The sequence below is a fragment of the Enhydra lutris genome, unplaced genomic scaffold, assembly GCF_002288905.1.
Source record: "Enhydra lutris kenyoni isolate GAN:26980312 unplaced genomic scaffold, ASM228890v2 scaffoldscaffold6, whole genome shotgun sequence".
Classification (NCBI taxonomy): domain Eukaryota; kingdom Metazoa; phylum Chordata; class Mammalia; order Carnivora; family Mustelidae; genus Enhydra; species Enhydra lutris.
This window is the reverse complement of record NW_019154090.1, coordinates 22,109,558-22,131,047: the sequence shown is the minus strand read 5'-3', so window position 1 is coordinate 22,131,047 and position 21,490 is coordinate 22,109,558. Positions and strand designations below refer to the sequence as shown.

General features: G+C 43.3%; 1 protein-coding gene across 5 annotated transcripts in view; it reads right to left on the bottom strand.

Annotated features, from left to right (window-relative positions):
- LOC111141706 (NDRG family member 3) overlaps positions 1-20,658 on the bottom strand; it is a 76,678-nt gene extending 56,020 nt beyond the window's left edge. For 2 of the 5 annotated variants that reach the window (XM_022494483.1, XM_022494484.1), the window contains exons 1-2: positions 20,245-20,341; positions 1,739-1,840 (exon numbers count right to left, since the gene is read on the bottom strand). In XM_022494483.1, the coding sequence (XP_022350191.1) occupies positions 1,739-1,795 (57 nt within the window). In that variant the 5' untranslated portion in view covers positions 1,796-1,840; positions 20,245-20,341. Of the gene's footprint in view, positions 1-1,738; positions 1,841-8,073; positions 8,155-20,244; positions 20,342-20,599 lie in introns of those variants that run through there. The other 3 variants (XM_022494480.1, XM_022494482.1, XM_022494481.1) reach the window with 3 other exon arrangements.
- Positions 20,659-21,490: the final 832 nt, after the last annotated feature.

Here is a 21,490-nt window from a genome sequence, read left to right as displayed (position 1 = left end):
CATGCATTTCCAACAATGACTAACCAGTCACTTGAGGCACGGTTCTCAACTTTGGGATTTTTAAAAAAAGCTCAACCATACCCCAGACCAATTCAGTCAGAATCTTTGTGGAGAATCTCTACCAAAAATCACTGGTGATTTTTAAATTTCCCCAAGTAATTCCAAAAAGCAGGAAAGTCGAAGACCCCACTGATCACAGAATGGTATGTGTGTGTCCCATCCCCCTCTCCTCGAATTCCAATTCAGTTGGTCTACAGTGGGACCCAGTATTCTATATTTTTAAAACAATTACCCATCTGATTCTAATGAGCAGCCAGGTTTACGATAGATTACTACCTTCCTGAAGCTAAATTGCCTATTCCCACCTATAACTATTCATCTCTGTGGCTATACATAAGCTCTATAGATGCAGATTTTATTTCCTTCTTCCTCCTTGTGGCACACCATTTTGGGGACAGCCCTTCACACGCACCAAAGGCAATAAAGGAGGAGAGAGTTTTCTGAAAACATGAGGGAAAGCAGCAGGAAAAAACCAAATGGGGACTAAAAAAAAGTGTGTGCAACTTCAGGAGGGAGAAAGCAAAAACTCGTGAAAGATAACGAAAGGGTGGGAATGTAGGTAGAGAGATGGGGTCACGGGAATAAAAACGGGGCTGGCAGGATCCAATAGCAAATTAATAAACACACAGTAAGTCAACAGCCCCAGAAGCTAGAGGTGGGTCTTTGGGCAAAAAAAGATAAGGGGCAACAGTATCTTCTGGTGTAGCACCCCTATCCCAACCTCATCCATCTTTACTCTTACTTTTTATCAATATTTTTCTTTTTTTTTTTTTTTTAAAGATTTTATTCATTTATTTGACAGAGAGAGACACAGCGAGAGAGGGAACACAAGCAGGAGAGCAGCAGGGGAGAGGGAGAAGCAGGCTCCCCGCTGAGCAGGGAGCCCGATATAGGTCTCGATCCCAGGACCCTGGGATTATGGCTCAAGCTGAAGGCAGACGCCTAACAACTGAGCCACCCAGGTGCCCCTATCAATCAATACTTTTCTCAGGGAAGAATGCCACGGGCTCATTCACACCAAGCTACAAGAGTATTTTAATAGGTGCCATGACAATAAACCCAAAGCACAGGTTAGAAAAGAGGGAATTTCAGGCACATTTACTGAATGGGGAGGGCCACCTACCATCACACCACTCCTCCCTGAATCCTGGTGGCTGTGAACTACGCTGCTCACTGTTCTCTAACACTAACATAAAAATAGGGTGTATTAATCAGCATCCACACAACCCGATGAAAACCTCAAAGTTGACAGAAAGGTCACATCATAGATTTGAAAAACTTTAGGGAAAGTTTTGTAGCCTATATATATCACCAGCCATGGATGTTCATTTTTCTTATAGAAATTGAAAGTCAGGCACTTGGATTCTAAGTCAAACCTTTCTCTTATACTTTCTGTGTAACTCTGTCATATTATTTTTTCCTTTACTGTCTCTATCAGTAAAACGGGAAAATCTTAAGGATAACTTGATTGAATTCAGTCCACAGAAGCAAAAGTAGGAGGAAAGAAAAAAGGAAGGAAAGACATCAAAAAGAGTCTCAAGAAATATATTTTTTAAGTATTTCCTTCATAGAAAAGCTAAATATGTTTTGAATTAGTTACTATACAGAAAATATAGAAAACGAATCAATCACAGAAGAAAAGACATATATATTGTAGTGAAAACAGTGTAGTCTTTACCTTATCATTTAGAAGTGGTTTGATCTCTGTGAGTTGAACATCCTGAAGTTCATCCATGAGGACAGATGAGAGCAGAGGATTCTCAAGAATAAATCAGTAACTCTGAAACAGAAGAAAATGAAGTAAAGAAAGAGGCTTAATCTAGAAGTTGAAAACATAATAGTCTCACTATGTCCCTTCATTCAAATACTAGAGCTTAGTATGTGTCATACACTGCTCAGGATGCTGAAGACAAAGGAAACTAAACAGTCAAGGCCGACAGACCTTAAAGTGATCTCTGCCTCCTATTCCTATTCATACCCTTGCATAACCCCCTTCCCCACCACTGAGGATAGGTGGGACCCCTGGCTTGCTTTTAACCAAAATGGCAAGTGATGGAATGTACACAAGTAGCTGTACATGATGATATTATATACTATTTTAACATCCATCTTGCTGAAAAACACACTTTCCTTTGCTAGCTTTGAAAAAGCTGGCATGTTGTGAGAGGGCCACATGGCAAGGAACTGAGGACAGTCTCCAGCCAAAAGAGTAAGAAACTAAGACCTTCAGTCTAACGACTTGCGAAAACTGACTGCGGCCAGTAACCACGTGAGCTGGAAGTGGATTGTTCCTCAATCAAACCTCTGATGAGAAAATAGCCCTGACCAAGAACTTCGACTTACAGACTTGCACAAGACCTGGTAAACCCATGCCAGATTCCCAACCCCCAGATATTGTCAGGTAATAAATGTGTGTTGTGTGTTGTTCTAAGTAAGTTTGTGGTAGTATTTTTTTTTTTTATTAATACAATAGTCTTTGCCCTTCTGGAGTGTCCAGTTTAGTTACTGAAGATGTATAATTAAGAGAACAACATGCTCAATGTTATGCTTTAGGAAACAACAGTTTGGGAGGAAGGATTAAGAGGGAAACAAAAATTGAAGGCTAACGCTAGAATGAGGCCCTGATTAAGGAATGAGAATGAAAGAGGGAGATGAGGGGCACCTGGGTGGGTCAGTGGGTTAAGCCTCTGCCTTCAGCTCAGGTCATGATCTCAGGGTTTGGGGATAGAGCCCCATTTCAGGCTCTCTGCTCAGTGGGGAGCCTGCTTCCCCCACTCTCTCTTTGCCTGCCTCTCTGCCTACTTGTGATCTCTGTCTGTCAAATAAATGAATAAAATCTTTAAAAAAGGGGCGCCTGGGTGGCTCAGTGGGTTAAAGCCTCTGCCTTCAGCTCAGGTCATGATCTCAGAGTCCTGGGATCGAGCCCCACATCGGGCTCTCTGCTCAGCAGGGAGCCTGCTTCCTCCTCTCTCTCTGCCTGCCTCTCTGCCTACTTGTAATCTCTGTCTGTCAAAAAAAAAAAAAAAAAAAAAAAAATCTTTAAAAAAAAAAATAAAGAAAAGGGGAGAGGAACCAAGGCTAAACTCATTAGCCTTTACTTGGGGAATCACAACAGTGGACGGAGAGTATGAGAGCCAGCTTCCAAGATGGCCTCCAAATAACTCAGTGATCCCTGACTCCTAATATTTGCAGTCATGTAGTCTCCAATCCAAATAAATCAGGGGTGTGTAACATAATAAAATATGGCAGAGGCAACAATCTATGACTTCGGAGGCTGTGTTATAAATGGCATAGCTTCTGCTTCAAGACATTATAGTCTTCATGTATTAGTTCTAGGGGACGCCAGCTATGGTACCGTGAAGCATTTCAAACAGTCCTCTGGGGAGGCCTATACTGAGAGGAATCATCTTGCCAGTACCAGCCCGCCAGCCATGTGAGTGAGCTATCTTGCAGAGGGATCTTCCAGCCTCAGTCAAGACCTCAGATGACTGCAACCCCAGAGATATGACTGCAACCACATTGGAGACCCTGAGCTGAACCACCTTACCAAGCCACCACCGGAATTCCCGACCAATGGAAAGTATAAATAATAATAGTAATTCTGTTTTGGAGTGATTTGTCTTATAGCAAAAGATAACTAACACAGAGAGGGAGAAGCCAGGGAAACAGTTCTAGGAGAAGAGAGTAGTTGGAGAGGAGGAGACAGGGTAATGAGTCATGAAGCCTTACTCCATCCCACTGGACAGGGAGTCACGGGGAGAGGCTGCAAACACTGGATATTGCAGATAAGTAACTCCCCTCCAGACTTTAAAGCCCCAGGTTCCCCCTCTGCCTTGGTCATGAACTCATCAGTCAGGAAAAATGCTAATTCAGTAAGTTGGGGATATAGCTATTAACACTTACTGAGTGCCCAGTGTGCAAAGCATTATGGAAGATAAAAAAAGGCCCCTGCATTCCACCAGCTCACTAAAGAGTAGAGATGACAGCTATCTATAAAATGAACTACAAAATGAGAAGTAAAAAGAAGGGCCATAATAGTTCAAGGAAGGGGAGCCTGTGTGGCTCAGTGGGTTAAGCCTCTGCCTTCGGCTCAGGTCATGATCCCAGGGTCCTGGGATCAAGCCCCGCATCAGGCTCTCTGTTCAGCAGGGAGCCTGCTTCCCCCTCTCTCTCTGTCTGCCTCTCCGCCTACTCGTGATCTCTCTCTCTCTCTCTCTCTCTCTCTCTCTGTCAAATAAATAAATAAATAAATAAATAAAATCTAAAAAAAAATAGTTCAAGGAAGAAACAATTACTTCTGATTGGTGACAATCACAAAAGCCTTCATAAAATGTTAGTCTACTATATTAATTCATTTTTCTGTTTTTCCCTCCAGACATAGGATTACAGGGCTTTGATTTACTTAGCTATGGAGAAGGTATAGATTCTAGGCTACCTTTTAGCTATTACTGACCAATACACCAAAATAAATTCTGTTTCCAACTGTGACTACATGAGAACAAACAAAAGCCTTTTTATCATTCCTCCTAAGAACCCAGAGGATGCCAGTCAAGAAACTCCTCAAACATGGACCCCACAGGCCAATCACAAGCATCCCAAACATCTGTGCCACTTAACAGAGCACAAACCTGATGATATTTAACCTCCAAAAGAACCTGGTTCTTTTTCTCAGTTGCCAGGGATCCTATAATCTTAAGTGAGCTACTGAATGGCCAGAAGCTGAATTTTTATTTTATTTTGTTTTTATACCACGTACACTTCTTTTTTATTTTATTATTATTTTTAAAAGATTTTATTTATTTATTTGACAGGCAGAGATCACAAGTAGGCAGAGAGGCAGGCAGAGAGGGCGAGAGGTGGAAGCAGGCTCCCTGCTGAGCAGAGAGCCTAATGCTTGGCTCAAACCCAGGACCCTGGGGTCATGACATGAGCCGAAGGCATAGTCTTTAACCCACTGAGCCACCCAGGTGCCCCTACTTTATTTTTTTTTTTTAAGATTTTATTTACTTAACAGAGAGAGAGCATAGGCAGGGGGAGCAGCTGAAGGAGAAGCAGGCTCCCTGCTGAGCAGGGACCCTGACAGTGGGCTCAATCCTGGGACCCTGGGATCATGACCCGAGCTGAAGGAAGACACTTAACTGACTGAGCCACCCAGGCGCCCCAACCATGTACATTTCATAAGGGAATGAGGGGGCTTGAATCTTTCATCACCAATCTCGGCTGGCATTTGCAATTTTCTTACAATACCACATTGACCCAATTAACCCAAAATATTGGCCTGAGATCTATATTCGTGTGTTTATTTTTTAATTTTTATTTTAAAAGACTTATTTATTTATTTATTTATTGGAGAGAAAGCGCATACAAGCAGGAGGGGCAGGCAGAGGGAGAGGGAATCTCAAGCAGACTTTGTGCTGAGCATAGAAGTCCATTCAGGGCTCCATTTCATGACCCTGAGATTGAACCCAAGAGTCTAATGCTTAACCAACTAAGCCACCCAGGCGCCCCTCATTGTGTGTTTATTAATCACACTATAAACTATGGTTACTTTTCATTTGGATATCACCGTTTACCAGTAATTTAAAATGGCAATTTTAAAGTTCTTTTTCCTATTATAAAGATAGTATGTGTTCACTTCAGGAAAGATATTTTACTCACAGTCCTTCTATCTAAAGACAACGACTGTTAACATTTTAGTCTATTTCCACTTGTTCTTTTTTCCATGTAAAGTGGTGATTTCCTGAAATTACTTTCCAATCCACCCACTTTATTCCCACTTTAATTCACTCACTTGAAAGCAGACCCTTGCAAGATGTTAATTATTCAAAAGTAACTCCGCATGGAGAGATCTGTCAAGACGCCTCAGGGACAGAAAGCCAGAGATGACCTCAGTTCCAAAGTGACTGGCATTCACCTAGTGTTCTATGCATTTTCTTAAAGATGAAGAAAAATGCAATGTTTGTGCCAGAAGAAACACTTAAGCAAGGGCACAAATTAAATGAGAAGCCTGTCCCTATCAGCTGGGCCAGATACAGAAAATGCAGAGCAGTGAACTGTTCCAATATGACTTGGGAACTGGCAACAAGACAGTAGATGTTTACCTTCCACGTTATAGGGGACCTACTGCATTCCTCCACAGATTCAATTTTTGCTTAGTTCTCATTGTCCCAAGCCATTGCCAATGAGGAATTTTATAACACCTCAAAGAAAACTAAGATCACACAGTGGAAAACTCCATCTCCAGATCTCTCAGCTACACAGACTGACTCCCTCCCGGGGATCTTTAAGGTCTGCAGTTCCCTCATGTGCATAAATGACGGGGCTGCTAGAACCCATCCTGGTAATAAGGGTTACTAATATTCCTTTTTTCTTAAAGTAGACTCCATGCCCAGCGTGGAGGCCAACATGGAGTCTGAACTCACAACTCTGAGATCAAGATCTGAGCTGCAATCAGGAGTTGGACGCTTGACTGAACGAGGCACCCAAGCACCCCAGGGCTACTAATATTCTTATAAAACTGGTAGGGATTTTATAAACTGCAGTAGATTACAAAATGTTCATCCTCTTTCCCAGTTGTAGGAGGCGGAGGGCTGACAAGTAAAAACCAGCCATCCTCAAACTGAGGCAGTGAACAGGGTACCAAATGGCTGGAGAATGAAAGGGGAAAGTGTAATTCCTACTCTGTGCCAGGAATTATACTCTAAATACCCTACATTTAACCCTCCTAACAATCCTCTCAGGCAGATATTTTCATGTCTTAGTTTAGAGATGATAAATTTAGGCTTAGAGAAGTTAAGTAACACTTCCATTATCTCCCATCTATGTAAGTAACAGAGCAAGAATGTAAAAACCTTTGCTTTCCCCACTATCATAATGTCTGTGCCAGGGCCCACGTACTGGTTGTAGGACCTGGGGCAAATTTCTTCCTCTCTACCAAGGCCCCTCCTTGAAGTAAAGGTAGTAGAAGCCTAGATCAATCCTATACCACCATTGACTTGGAAGCCAGACCGAAGGTTTGATTCAGCCATATCAGGACAAGAACCCTCACTATCTCAGGAGTTGGCTAAAGACAAGGAGAACATGGAATGAGGAGGGATAAGAAAATAAAATTCCAGCTATTACTTGGTAACCAGTTTCAGAAACAAGAGCTATTTCTTGTTTGTTATTAGAACAGTGTGCCTCGGGGCGCCTGGGTGGCTCAGTCATTTAACTGCCTTCAGCTCAGATCATGACCCCAGGGTCCTGGGATTGAACCCCTTATCAGGGTCCCTGCTCAGCAGGAACCCTGACTCTTCCTCTCCCGCTCCTGCTCCTGCTCTCCCTGCTTCTATTCCCTCTCTAGCTGTTTCTCTCTGTCAAATAAATAAAATCTTAAAAAATAAATAAATAAAAACCTCAATGTACAGACAATCACCTGGGGATCTTGTTTAGGATAGCTAATCAGTTTGGAATGATGACAATCCAACATGACCTCATCAGCTGACAAGGAAAGAATATCTGAGTTGAGGAAGTGAGTATCTGAAAGGTTTGATGATCAGCAACAATCCTTAATAGAGATGAGGATGGGTCGAGAAAGACTCTATTCCTCTAATTTCATCCTGCCTATTCCCAAAAGGATTTCAGTAAATTAAATAGGATTTTAAAAAGATTCAACAACTCAGACAAACTAGAAGGGAAATATGCTAGAAAAGAGAAGAGTTTAGTAGTTTGCTACAGAAATCCTAGCTGAAAGGTGACAAGTGTGATCACAGGGAAAAAAAAAAAAAAAAGAGGAAAAGGGAGCTCTGGGATAAAGTTGGTAAAAATAGCATATGGTCAGGAAAGAGTCAGATTTTGCCAAGGTTTTCAGTTAGAAGGATAAAGAATAATGGTGCAATGGGGGAGCTGAGAAGCAATAACAGAGAAAATGATGAAAAAAAAAAATCAATGTAGAATCAGAATTAGTATTTGGACCTCTAAGAGACCTGAGCACAGGCAGGAGTGAGTTAATGAGGAATACCCACAGGCACTTACCAAACTAGAGATGATGAGGAGCTGCAGGCCCTGGACTCTTCTGAAAGACAATTTAGTGATGGGAAAGAAAGCAGAACCAGGGGGTGTCTGGGTGGCTCAGTTGGTTAAGCATCCGACTGTTGGTTTCAGCCCAGATTATGATCTCAGGGTCATGAGATGGAGTCCAGCACTGGGCTCTGCACTCAGTACAGATTCTGCTTGAGATTCTCTGCCCCTCTCCAACCCCAACCCCACTCAAGTATGCAGGCTCCCTTTCTCTCTCTCTCAAATAAATAAGAAAGGAAGGAAGGAAAGTAAGAGAGAACCGATCAGTAAGACACAAAGGGAAAAAAAGGCTCAGAGAGGGGTACCTCGGTCGCTTAGTCGTTAGGCATCTGCCTTCGTCTGGGATCATGATCCTAGGGTCCTGGGATCGAGCTCCACACTGGGATCCCTGTTCCGCAGGAAGCCTGCTTCTCCCTCTCCCACTCCCCTTGCTGTGTTCCCTCTCTTGCTGTGTCTCTGTCAAATAAATAAAATCTTTAAAAAAAAAAAAATGCTCAGAGATTCAAGTAGAAAAGCAAAAATATGATGTCAAAGAAGTCAAGGGGAGAAGTGAGATTTACATGGTAAAGGAGGAAAATTCTAATGCTGGGAGGGGAAGGTGAAGGATCAGGACTAGAAAGGACCATTATCTTTTTTTTTAATTTTTTTTTTTAAAGATTTTATTTATTTATTTGACAGAGAGAGATCACAAGTAGACAGAGAGGCAGGCAGAGAGAGAGAGAGAGGGAAGCAGGCTCCCTGCCAAGCAGAGAGCCCGATGTGGGACTCGATCCCAGGACCCCGAGACCATGACCTGAGCCGAAGGCAGCGGCCCAACCCACTGAGCCACCCAGGCGCCCCTTTTTAATTTTTTAAAAAAGATTTCATTTATTTATTTGACAGAGAGAGCAGGGAGAGTGGCAGGCAGAGGGACAGGGAGAAACAGGCTCTCCACTGAGCGGGAAGCCCAATGTGGGGCTCAATCCCAGGACCCTGGGATCATAACCTGAGCTGAAGGCAGCCTCTTAAATGACTGAGCCACCCAGGTGCCCCAGGACCATTATCTTTTGACAGCAAAAATCTAAGAAAAATGAGATTCAGTTCTCCATGCTAAAAACCCCATAACTATGTATATCACATTGTAAAAATATAGAAACTGGTACTTTTGAAGTGCAAGCAAAAATGTTCCCAGGATGACCAGGAAAGACACCACTCTTCTCTGATATTCAGAGACAGCACTGAGAATGCCTTTAAAGATCATCAACACTACAGACTTTGGCGCCTGGGTGGTTCAGTGGGTTAAAGCCTCTGCCTTCGGCTCAGGTCATGATCTCAGAGTCCTGGGATCCAGCCCTGCATTGGGCTCTCTGCTCAGCAGGGAGCCTGCTCCCCCACCCCTCTGCCTGCCTTTCTGCTTACTTGTGATCTCTATCAAACGAACAAATGAAATCTTAAAAAAAAAAAAAAAAAAAGACAACAGGCTTAATTTTTGCATTACAACTCAAAAAGAAAACAGAGAAAAGTGTAGGGGCTCTGGCTGAAGTGGTGGTGAGACTGCTAGGGCTTTGCAGAACACAGTTTAAAATCCAACAATATAGCGTAAACTTTGTTCACTCAGAAAAAATGGATGCCCATGTTCTTCCAGTTTGAGAAAGAGCCGGTAAACACATCAAATGTGAACTCTGGACCTAGGTGGGCCCCTACTTAGCTGAGTGGCACTGGGCAAAGCATTTTCCCTTTCTAGGCCCCAGCTTCCTCATCAGTTAAGGGAAGAGACTGGGTAGGGTGACCTTTTGGGCTCCGGACAGGACTGACATTCTGTGACCCAGAAGCTCCCTTTAATGCAGTTCTTTACATTATTACCCAGAGTGAGGGCTCCTCTATCCCCCAACTCTTCGGTTCTTATTACAATCCTAAGAGACCTACCCTCCCACTACCAACTTGATGAGGTTCAACAACTAGCTGAAGGTCACTCAGCAAATCAGCAGAAAGGTGCACCCAGCCTGATCCTAGGGGCATTGAGGCTCTAAGGCTTTTGTCTCACCCCGCACTGTGTCCATTTTGTCAAAGAAAACTCACCAAGATTTGCAGTGCTTAAAAAACATTGCTTTGTTCCTTGAAAAAGGCAGTAAGGGACTACACATAGTATTGGCTAAACTACGCGCTGTCATGACTTGCAGCTTGCCTCACGACCACAGTACCTTGTCTGGCCTTCGTTAGGCTTTGCCAGGATGGACTGACAGCAAGTCACTAGTTTGCATTCTAAGGGAAGAGTCAATCACTTCGGGTTTTGGCAAGACTACAGACAGGCAACCAAAACAGAATGAAGGCAACGAACAAAGGAGGTTTACTGAGGAGAATGAGCTGGAAGGGGTCAGCTGGTGCTGAAGAAGTTACAGCTGAAAAGCTGCAGGAAGTGAGAAGGTAGCCAGCCAGTGGTGCTTCTACAGCAAGCGGACTCACATTCCCTCTTTTTACATATAAACCACCGTCTGAATGGGTAATTATTATAGCACCTCACAATTACAAAGCACCTTTACATCTAATATCTTGTTGGATTATTAGGATCGCACTGTGAAATAAAACGCTGGCACACCAGAATCATCTCTATGACATAGATGAGGACTCTAGGGCTGAAAGAGGTAAAATGGACTGAGCTACACAACACAACTAATACATGCAACCGCTAGAACGGAATCCCAACTGTCTTCGGATTCCAAATGCTCCCTCTATGCCCTGTACCCCCTGTGTCACACTGCCTCCCAGGTTATTACAGATGAAAAGACTCGGAGGGTGAAAAGGAGAGAAATTTAGCTGACTGCCTCACTGCATCCACCCCAGCTGAAGACCTTTGATCTCTGGCCCTAGATTACACTGAGCAGTTAGGATCAGGCCACAGGTGTAGGATTAAACCCTATGTAGTTAACAAGAAAGCGCAGGTTTCGGGCTGAATTCACCTTCAACCATTAAGCCCACTGAGTAAGGGAGATTAAGTCTATAAACAAATCACTACAGTTCAAAGCAGTATAAACAAAAGCCTGTGAATTGGACAAATTCTCAACCTCAGCACCGCTGACATTTTGGGTCAGATAATTCTTTGTTACGGGGGCTGTCCTGCACACTGTAGACTATTTAGCAGCACTTCTGGCCTCTACCCACTAGATGACAGTAACATCCTCCTCAGACCACTGTGACAACCAAAAATGTCTCCAGATATTACCAAATCTCCTCTGGGGGGCAAAATCGCCCCAACTTGAGAACCACTGCTCTAAAGGTTACGGAGCTTTAGGGCAAAAGGTCAGTTAATGCAGGTTGTGGATGCTGAGAAAAAGTTTCAAGGAGGAGGTAAAATTTGAACTGGACCTTGAAGAAAGGATTAAATTCCTATAGACGGGGATGAGAGAAAAATTAAAAAATTAAAAAAAAAAAGAAAAGAAATTTCAGAAAGTGAGAACTTAAAAGAAGATGAAAAAGCACAGGTCTGGAGAAAATGTCCCAGTTTCAGAAGAACAGTAGTTTCCTATTATGAGCAGGAGATAAAGTTAAAAATGCCCATTGGTGGCACCTGGGTGGCTCAGTGGGTTGAAGCCTCTGCCTTCGGCTCGGGTCGTGATCCCAGGGTTCTGGGATCGAGCCCCGCATCGGGCTCTCTGCTCAGCAGAGAGCCTGCTTTCCCCTCTCTCTCTCTGCCTGCCTCTCTGCCTACTTGTAATCTCTGTCTGTCAAATAAATAAAAATAAAATCTTAAAAAAAAAAATTTTAAAAATGCCCATTGGAGTCAGGTCATAGACAGCTATCCATCAACTGAAAGTTGTAAGATATACACACATAATGAGAGAGCCAGCAATACAAGATATCCACAGATGTTTTAATTGCACATAAGTCAAACCAATGGTATTTCCATGTGTCCCATATCCCTAAGAGGAATAGTGCTTGAGTATCGTGTCTTACATTGCATCTAGTGTTCACTGCATTTAGAGCTAAATGAAGTTTGGAACCAGTGTAGAGGAGAAATGAGCAAAGACTAAGGTGATCCCAAAGGAAGTTAACAACGATGGGCCTTAAATGGATATGTTTTGTATAGCTGAATGGGAGGAAAGGACATTCTATGTGAGCACATCAAGTTGGGAAAGAAAGAAATGTGAACAACATCCGGGAGACAACAACCATGTGGCTGGAAAGAAGACAAACTGGTCAGAACACATGAATTAGACTTTACTGTGTGGACAGTAAAGGTCCCTGAAGAACAGAATGACACAGTTGTTTAAAACATGGTCATCTTTTCCAGTTGTACTCTTAGCTACACATCAGAAAGACTGGGAACCTTTGAAGAACATCAATACCCAGGCTCCAACCCTAAAGATACAATTTAATTGGGTGAGGGTAATCCCCAAGTATTGTTTTTAAAGTTCCATGGCAGGGGGCTCAGTCAGTTCAGCATCTGACTCTTGGTTCTGGATCAAGTCATGATCTTGCGTTTGTGGGATCCGGCCCTGTGTTGGGCTCATCCACCCTGAGTGCGGAGTCTGCTTCAGATTCTCTCTTCCTCTGCTTCTCTCCCTGCTTGTGCGCACGCTCTCTCTCTCTCTAATAATTAAATAAAATCTTAAAAAAAAAAAAAGTTCCATGGGTGATTCTGTATGCAACCAGGGCTGAGAACCACTGGTCTACAGTCAAGCCTTCATCCCCAGATGAGAAAAGAGGCTTAGAAATTTAAGTGATTTGCCTAAATCCACATGACCAACTGAGTGTGAGGCTGGGTGTGGCACCTGGATTTCTATTCCAGGCTCTAAAAGATATCGCAGAGGACTGGGCTAAATTCAATACTCAGTAAGAAGCACAATTATCTGATGACTTGGCTCTTAAGTTTTGCCAGGGTTAAAGCATAAATTAATCTAAGCATAAAACTACTGACTTAAGCACCCCCCTAAGTGTCTAGAGTAATGGATGTTGGTTTCATTGCTGTCTCCTGGGGGCCCTTAGGAAAGGGTCTCAGGAGACTCTCCAGACAGCCAGAAAAACAAGCCAAGCCACCCAGCTCCATGGGAGAAACAATGACTTTTTAAAATACAGCTCATTGCCCTTTTTACTACATAAAGTCTGGGTTACTCTCCACCAGAAGAAATACGCTCAGAGGTGCTATCACATAAGCAAAAGTAGGGGGGAAAGGGAGTGATCAAAGGCAGCCGCTAAAGCATGCTAATAGAACTTCATTCTAACAGAAACACCCCTGCTGGTCCTCAGCCCCCGGAAGGGCCATCTGTATACCTTGCATTTTTCCAAAGGAAAACAGCAGCACCCCCTACAACAGGCCCACCTTCCTGTTGTGCGTCACTCCTAAATTCTGGCATGATAGCAGGTGATAAACAGGAGGTTTCCAGAGACTGCCAAGCTGGGAATCTGAGCCTGAGCTGTATAATCATTCTATTCATTCCAGGGTACTGACTGGTACAGATAACTACTAGAACAAAGCAACACCCATCTAGGGGCCTTCTTTTAATCCCAGACACCCACCAACCAGCTGAAGCTCTAACACAGTGGTCAGACTAAAGTAACTCTAGAAGCAGAAGCACTTCCCTCTGTCTTCCACTCTTGAAAGATGCAACTCAGGACACCAGGAAAACTAATGCTGGCAAGGCTCTAGTACATGCTCTTGGGATGGGACCTGGATTCCCATCAGCTATAAGACAGAATCCCTGAAAACAATTTGTTCTTTAAGACAGCCTGAGTGGAAATAAAGGACAAACAAGAGCTATAAGATGTGGTAACTCAATACTCATACTAACCTAATACAGTGACCCAGACACCATGATAAGTACTTTATCCATTCACTGTTTCATTTTATTTCCCAACCCATTTATAAGATGGGTACTATAATCTCTGCTCACTTTACAGATGAAGATACTGAGGCTTGAAGTTTTATAATATGCTGAAGGCCACGTAGCTAGAATTTGAACCTGGAAGATTTGAACTTGAACATCCCGTATCTAGAGGTTGGGCAGACCCTTCATAACCATCTTTTCCCACTCGATGCCAACTAATCATTAATTCTCCTTATTTTTTTTTGGTTTGGATACCAGAGTTTACTAGGATCTTAATGACAAAAGAAGCACCATACAATGTTTAGGTATTATGATTATGATCATTATTACTGTAATAGGAGAACCCTGAAACCTGCCTGTATCTGAAAAACAATCTATCCTATCCGATCTCATCACCCAGAGTTATATTTTAGTTAACACTCTGTTAAAACTATGTCCCAACACAAAGACTCAAAAGAAGTGATATCTACAAAAGTTTAAAAATGGCAGGAGGGGCCCTGTCTCCAGAGTTTTCTCAACTGCAGAAATAAAGAGACAATAAACCTGATTCCCCTCTTCTTCCCTGCCAAGTATTACTGTTTCACACAAAATGGCTTCTGAGCTAAAACCTCATAATTTACAAAAGTATTCAACTTTTATCCATAAGTTGAAGGTACAGGCTTAAAAATGTGCAAGCACTGTAAGGATAAAACTATCATTTTTAATAAACAACTATATCTGTTTTGAAAAACCAAGTATTTCTAGGAAGATTACCATATGACAATTACCAATTAAATGAAAAGCTGACAAGACTTCTAACCTTAAGATATCAGTATAAATAGGAAGCAACTTCATACAGTTTCATACAGCTCCGTACAATTTTCCTTACCCTGATTTATCGCATTAATGAGAGTTTAGGCTATCAAACTCATAGATCCTACAACACAGTAACTATGGCCTTTTTAATTATCATTAAAAAGATACTGCAGGGGGGCACCTGGGTGGCTCAGTGGGTTAGAGCCTCTGCCTCATGGTCCCAGTGTCCTGGGATCGAGCCCCACATCGGGCTCTCTGCTCTGCGGGGAGCCTGCTTCCACCTCTCTGTCTGTCTGCCTCTCTGCCTACTTGTGATCTCTGTCAAATAAATAAATAAAATCTTAAAAAAAAAAAAAAAAGGTACTGCAGGGGCACCTGGGTGGCTCAGAGGTTTAACCCTCTGCTTTCAGCTCAGTTCATGGTTTCAGGGTCCTGGGATCGAGCCCCGCATCAGGCTCTCTGCTCAGCAGGGAGCCTGCCTCCCCCTCTCTCTCTGCCTGCCTCTCTGCCTACTTGTGATCGCTCTCTCACTCTCTCTGTCAAATAAATAAATAAAAATCTTTAAAAAAAAAAAAGATACTGCAAAACCTGTAACAACAAAAAATAAAAGAGGTAATAAAATGGAGTGTAAAGAATGGCTGTATCAGAAATTTATACTTGATAAACTGAAAACTCAAACTAGACTGTGGACATTCTTAAGTGGTGAGGGGCTATAGTCAAAAATGTAGCCAAAACCTGGGGGAAGCCACCCCTTTACTTGGGAAATGAATTTCCATTTTCTATATTAAATCTCTGAGGAAGATAAAAAGTACAAGCGCCAAACAAAAAGCTGGGGATTACATTACATTACAACACCTACTCCATATCATATGTTCTTTACCAAGTTTAATAGCACAGCTTGTTTGGTAATGTAATTAGTGTTTATAAAGAAGTCACCTCAGAATGCAGTGAGCCACATTTCCCCCAAAGTACACCCCATTCAGCCATCAGCAACGGATATTCATTTAGGACTGATAATATGTCAAACTCTGTGAGGCGTTATGGAAAACACGATAGAATTATACCATCCCTTCACTTAAGAAGATGAAGATACAATACCACCCATTTCTGCATTGCATTTTAGACAGTCTCCATATGTCTTAGTTAATTTCACATTAATAAAAGAACAATTGATGGCAAAACTGTAGATAAATATTATAAATACAATAAAATTAGCATTGTGATTAAAAATAAAAATTTTAATTTACCAAAGAAAGCCCTGAAATCTGGTAAATACCCTCAATCTAGGTTAAGTTTCTGTGTGCTATTATCAGTCTCTTAAAAAGGGAGGGGGAGGGCGCCTAGGTGGCTCAGTGGGTTAAAGCCTCTGCCTTCGGCTCAGGACAGGATCCCAGGGTCTTGGGTCGGCACAGGGCTCTCTGCTCAGCGGGGAGCCTGCTTCACCCTCTTTCTGCCTGCCTCTCTGCCTACTTGTGATCTCTGTCTGTCAAATAAATAAATAAAATCTTTAAAAAAAGAAAAAAGGAGGGGGGGGCCTGACTTAAAAAGGTCTTTCAGAATAGACAACTTGACACCCAGTTCTGCAATAAACCCAGTCAAAATGTTACCAATATTTGGATTTGGAAGTCCTTGACACAGCTTTTCCTTTTATCATCCCTGTTCAGTCTTGTCATTTTTTTTCTTCCAAAATCTCCATTTGCCCTTTCTTTTTCTTTCTATCCTCACTTCCTGCCTGCATTTGCTCATTTACTCATCATTTACCAAATGCCTATCATCTGGCATGCATAAAGCTAGACCCTGTCCTTGCAAAGCTCACATGACACTTTGTAGAATTGTTATCTGCCTATCTCCATGACTGGACTGCAAGCTTTAGCAAAGGTTTTGTATTTCCAGAACCTAGTAGCATCTGGCATACAGTCTAAAAATGTTTATTGTATGACACTAGATTACTTCAGCAAGCTCTTTTTAAATCCATAAATATTTATATCTTCAAAAAGGACTCTTTTCTTCCCTTTTTAAAATACAAAAGAAGTATGCAAAATGCATACACAATGCAAAAGTATCTAAAAGGTATAGAATACAAGTGAATTCTCCAACCACCTAAATCTTACTTCCATAAGTGACTACTATTACAGTTTGGAATGTATCTTTCCAGAGCTCTCCTATCCTGGTATACAGAACACACACTATTACACTTTTTTGGAATAAATTATTTGACAGTTTCTGACTCTACCTTCTCAACATTCAAATCCAGTTGAAGTTCTCAGTGTTGTCCCTGGATTAAAAGCATCATCATCTGAGAATTTGTTAAAAATACAAATTCCCGGGGCACCTGGGTGGCTCAGTGGGTTAAAGCCTCTGCCTTCAGCTTGGGTCATGGTCCCAGGGTCCTGGGATCAAGCCCCGTATCAGGCTCCCGCTCAGCGGGGAGCCTGCTTCCTCCTCTCTCTCTGCCTGCCTCTCTGCCTATTTGTGATCTCTGCCTGTCAAATAAATAAAATCTTTAAAAAAAAAAAAAAAAGTAAAATAAAAGCCAAAAACCAAATGCTCTTAAAAAAAAAAAAAAAAAAAAAAACAAATTCCCAGGCCCCACTCTGGACCTACTAAATTAGAAACTCTGGAAGTGGAGCCCCCCACAATATGGTTTTATTTTTTAATTGCTTAGTAAGCACTATGCCCAATGTGGCTTGAACTCATGACCCAGAGATGAAGAGATGTATGCTCTACCGACTGAGCCAGACACCCCCTAAAATCTGGGTTTTAATCTCTTCAGGTGATTCTAATGCACACTAAGAGTTGAGAACCACTATTTTTTTTTTTTTTTAAGATTTTATTTATCTATTTGACAGAGATCACAAGCAGGCAGAGAGGCAGGCAGGGGTGGGAAGCAGGCTCTCTGCTGAGCAGAGAGCCCTATGCGGGGCTCAATCCCAGGACCCCTGAGCCAAAAGCAGAGGTTTAACCCACTGAGCCACCCAGGTGCTCCTGAGAACCACTATTCTAATCCAGTCCAGTCACCCTAGTCAACCCAGGGTTTTTTGTTTCTGTTTTCACTATTTTCTTACACATAGTTTCACCACCCTACTTCAAAATGCTTACCTTGTCCTTTTTCATTCTTCCCTACCAATCTGTCAAAGCCCAGAAAGTCCTAACTCCTCCCCATAGTGCTCTCACCACCACAGCTCATGCTGACCCCTCTTGCCTCTCCCGCACCCCTGTGACATACCTAGTTCCTCTACCATACAAATTAACAATTATAGTTACAATTAACAGTTCTTCACTATTCTCCAGCAAAACTCCTTAAAGACATGAATCATATTTTTGTTATCTCTTCCTCACCCCCATTCTAAGCATATAAATGGAATTTTAATAGAATTGCTGGTTAACATAAAGATGAATTCACTGATTAATGGATAAAACGTCTAGAATTTCAAGTTGTAATCCTCAGTTCTGTGACCTTGGACAAGTTTACTTCTCAGGATGGGGTCCATGAAGGCAAAAAAGATGGACTCAATGACTTGATGCTTCCTTTCAACTTCAACGGTGTATGATTTTATGAAACATCCCATTATACTGTCATATTGCTTGCTTATAATGTTATTATACCAATTTTTTAGACTCGACTTGAGTTACAGCTAAATACGGTGTTTCCCAGTTAGCTAGTAAGGTCTTTTACCAAGAATCGTATTTTATTCAACTGTAAATCTTATACCATGCCTTATATACAATAACAGCTTAATGTATTTGCAGGAATTTACTTGGAAAAACTCTTTAAAAAGCTTCATTTATGTAGAAAACCTATACACAGATCTGCTGCCTCCCAAAAAGCCCTCTGAATACTTAACATTGTAAATAATATGAATTGTTTTAAGGAAAAAATTCCGATTACCTGATAGCATCAGGGGTAGCCAGTCACTTAAGGCAAAAGAATGTAAAAATTCTCACATGTATCTAGGGATAGACTAAAAAGCCGTAAGCCTCAGGCTACCTTACTGCAACATGCAAATAAAAACTACCCTGTACACTTAAGTGGCATATACCAACTCCACTGCTTGGGATAAATAGGATTCTTGATGCAAAACCCTTATGTGCAAATTTACAGAAACAGGGTGCAACGGAGATTTCTGAGTGACGGGTCAGATTCAACCAGAAGTTGAATCTAAAGGAAAGGATAGCAAAGAGAATTGAAGGGCAAGAAGGAGGAACAGAAGGGCAGCAGGAAAACATCACTCTGAGTAATGAAAAGGAGCAGTGGAAATTCACAGAGTCTTTACCAACGGCCTACTATGAACCAAGCACTTGGGGCTGCAAAGATGATTCCTGACCTCAAAGGGCTAATAGTCCTGAGGCTAAGACTAAAGCCTCTACCCTCCTGTGTCTTTGTGTTTAATTGGGAAAATGAAGCAAGGAAGGCTTCACAGAAAAGGTGGTGACTTAATGGAGCTTTGAAGTATGTAGGAAGATTTGCTAAGGGAGAAAAAAGACACTTGAGCTAGTTATTTTGGGGAAGAAACATTCACATATTTTTACATCTGTTCCTTTGGGGCTTTAAATCATGGAGGCTTCTTATATTCACCACCACCCTGTCAATGCCTTCTTTCTCTTGTTACTTTATCTTATATACTGAGATGTTCAAGCCAAGTGTTGGAACAGAGCCAAAAAGCCCCAGAATGAGGTGAGTGCTCACCAAATTTGCTCTGTCACCTCCAGATCCAGCCAGCCCAGCTAGCCAGTCCTGTTCTCCTGGCAGCCAAAAGAGGAAGACTAATTATATCCTCTGGGGGACCAGATTGGGGGTAAAATTTGGATGCAGGCAGACAAGGCTTATCCCTGTTCTGCCAGTGAGGTACCAGGGGAGAGCTCCCCTGCCTCCTCAGCCATGAGGTTCTAGTCTGTCTACCTGTGACACTGAGGCCAGCTTCCATGGGGGGGGGGTGCAGGTGGAGGAGCTGCATGAAAAAGGGGGACACACTGGACTGGGAATTGCTGAGGTATTAAGTGAGATAATCATCATAAAATGTTTAATATCCCTGGCACCACAGCAAGCGTTGGACGAAGGTGAGCTCTTCAACGTACTACTATTATTACAGTAACACCTCAATTGTACTCCAACAAGATATTTTTTCACAGCCTACTTTTATGACGTTGAAGAAGCAACTCCAAAGATGCAAGTGTATTTCAAAAACAGCTCCAGAGACGCAAGTGTATTTCAAAAATTTTTAAAGGTACAAGACCAAATTCCAACTGTAATGGCCTGAGAGCCCGAGACCCTGACTTCAAGAGCTAGCCCTTGCCCCTATCAGGTGCGTGACCTTGGGCATGGCACTTCACTTCTGTGCCTCAGTTTCCTCATTTGTAAAGTGGGGTTAGGAAGCCCCTCCCTCGTATGGTCATCGTGGGGTCCTGCCCGAGAACATTCCCGCTGCACCAGCGTCGTACGCATGCGAGGCAAGCTCACCGCCCACCTTTCAAGCCCCCCTGGCTTTGGGACCGGCAGGGTAGATGAACGCCCAACCCGAGGCCCACCGACCTCTGCCGCCTGTACGGCAGGAGCGGGAAAGGCAGGCGCGCTTGAGGGGCGTCCTGAGACCGAGGGGGCCGGGCGCCCGGAGGCTCGACCCCTGCCGCCCGTACGCTGTCATCGGTAGCTTCGTCGCTAGGCCACGAAGCCCGGGCGCGGGTAGAGGCTAGGGAGGCCGGGCTGACCCAGGTCCCGCCGGCGGGGAGAGCGGAGGGCGCCGGGGTACCCGGAGGAGGCTGGCAGCACGAGCCACGAGCCCCCGCGCGCCGCGGAGATGAGGCGCGGAAGGAGAAAGCACGGGGAGCGACGCCCCCGCAGGCAGCGCCGCGCGTCTCCAGCGGGCCGGGCTCAGGCGCTCACTCACCTGAGGCGCAAGGAACCGCCAGCAGTGCAGCAGCGGCGGCAACAGCAACAGCAGCAGCAGCAGCAGCAGCAGCAGCGACGGCGGCTGTGAGGGGCGGGGAAGGCTCTGCGGCCGCGCAGGCGCACTGAGGATGGCGGGGCCGCGCCTGCGAGCTGTGCCTACCCCCTCAAGAACTACCGAGAAGATGGTGGTTGAACTGAGAAGGCCCGGCGGCGCCATCTTGGGTGTAGTTTTTCTTGTTGCGGAGTCTCCTGGGAGAACCTGAAACTAGAGCTGCCCGGAGGGCGGGGCGTTGAGTGCAGCCTCTGGCCCGCCTCCTCCCCTTCCGCCAAATCACATCCCTAATGAAGCTCTTACTAACCCTAGCAAGGAAAGGAAGTCATCTTCCTTTAACGTGGACCCAGAGATGTACCTAAAAGCATAGAGCCTAGCACAGTGCTTAGCTTGTGGAAGACGCTTACCAAATTTTGGGGGAATGAGCACAGTTAATTGAAGAACTAGAATCCAAGATTCAGGGCTCCTAATTCCCGGTCCTCCATTCTATCACCTCTATTACAACTGCCAGCCACACCATTTCCTTTCTTTGGGTGCCACAAGAGAAATGGAGTTTTGGTGTGTTTTTGTTTTAAGAATGATTACACACATTAAGCTTAATGACCCAAAGATATAACACCAAAATGTACCGGACATAATTCCCTCTCTGAAAGAGCTTTTTGGTAAATCTCATTGACTAAAAATCAATAGTCATAGTCTCAACTAAATTAAGACAAATATTAGGAATGTTACCAAACATGTCGAGGACAGTGACTGTCTATAATAATGTTACTCGTCAAGCACAATTCCTGAAAGAAACTTGGGAAGAGGGGAAACTAAGTTAATTGAGCACAGACT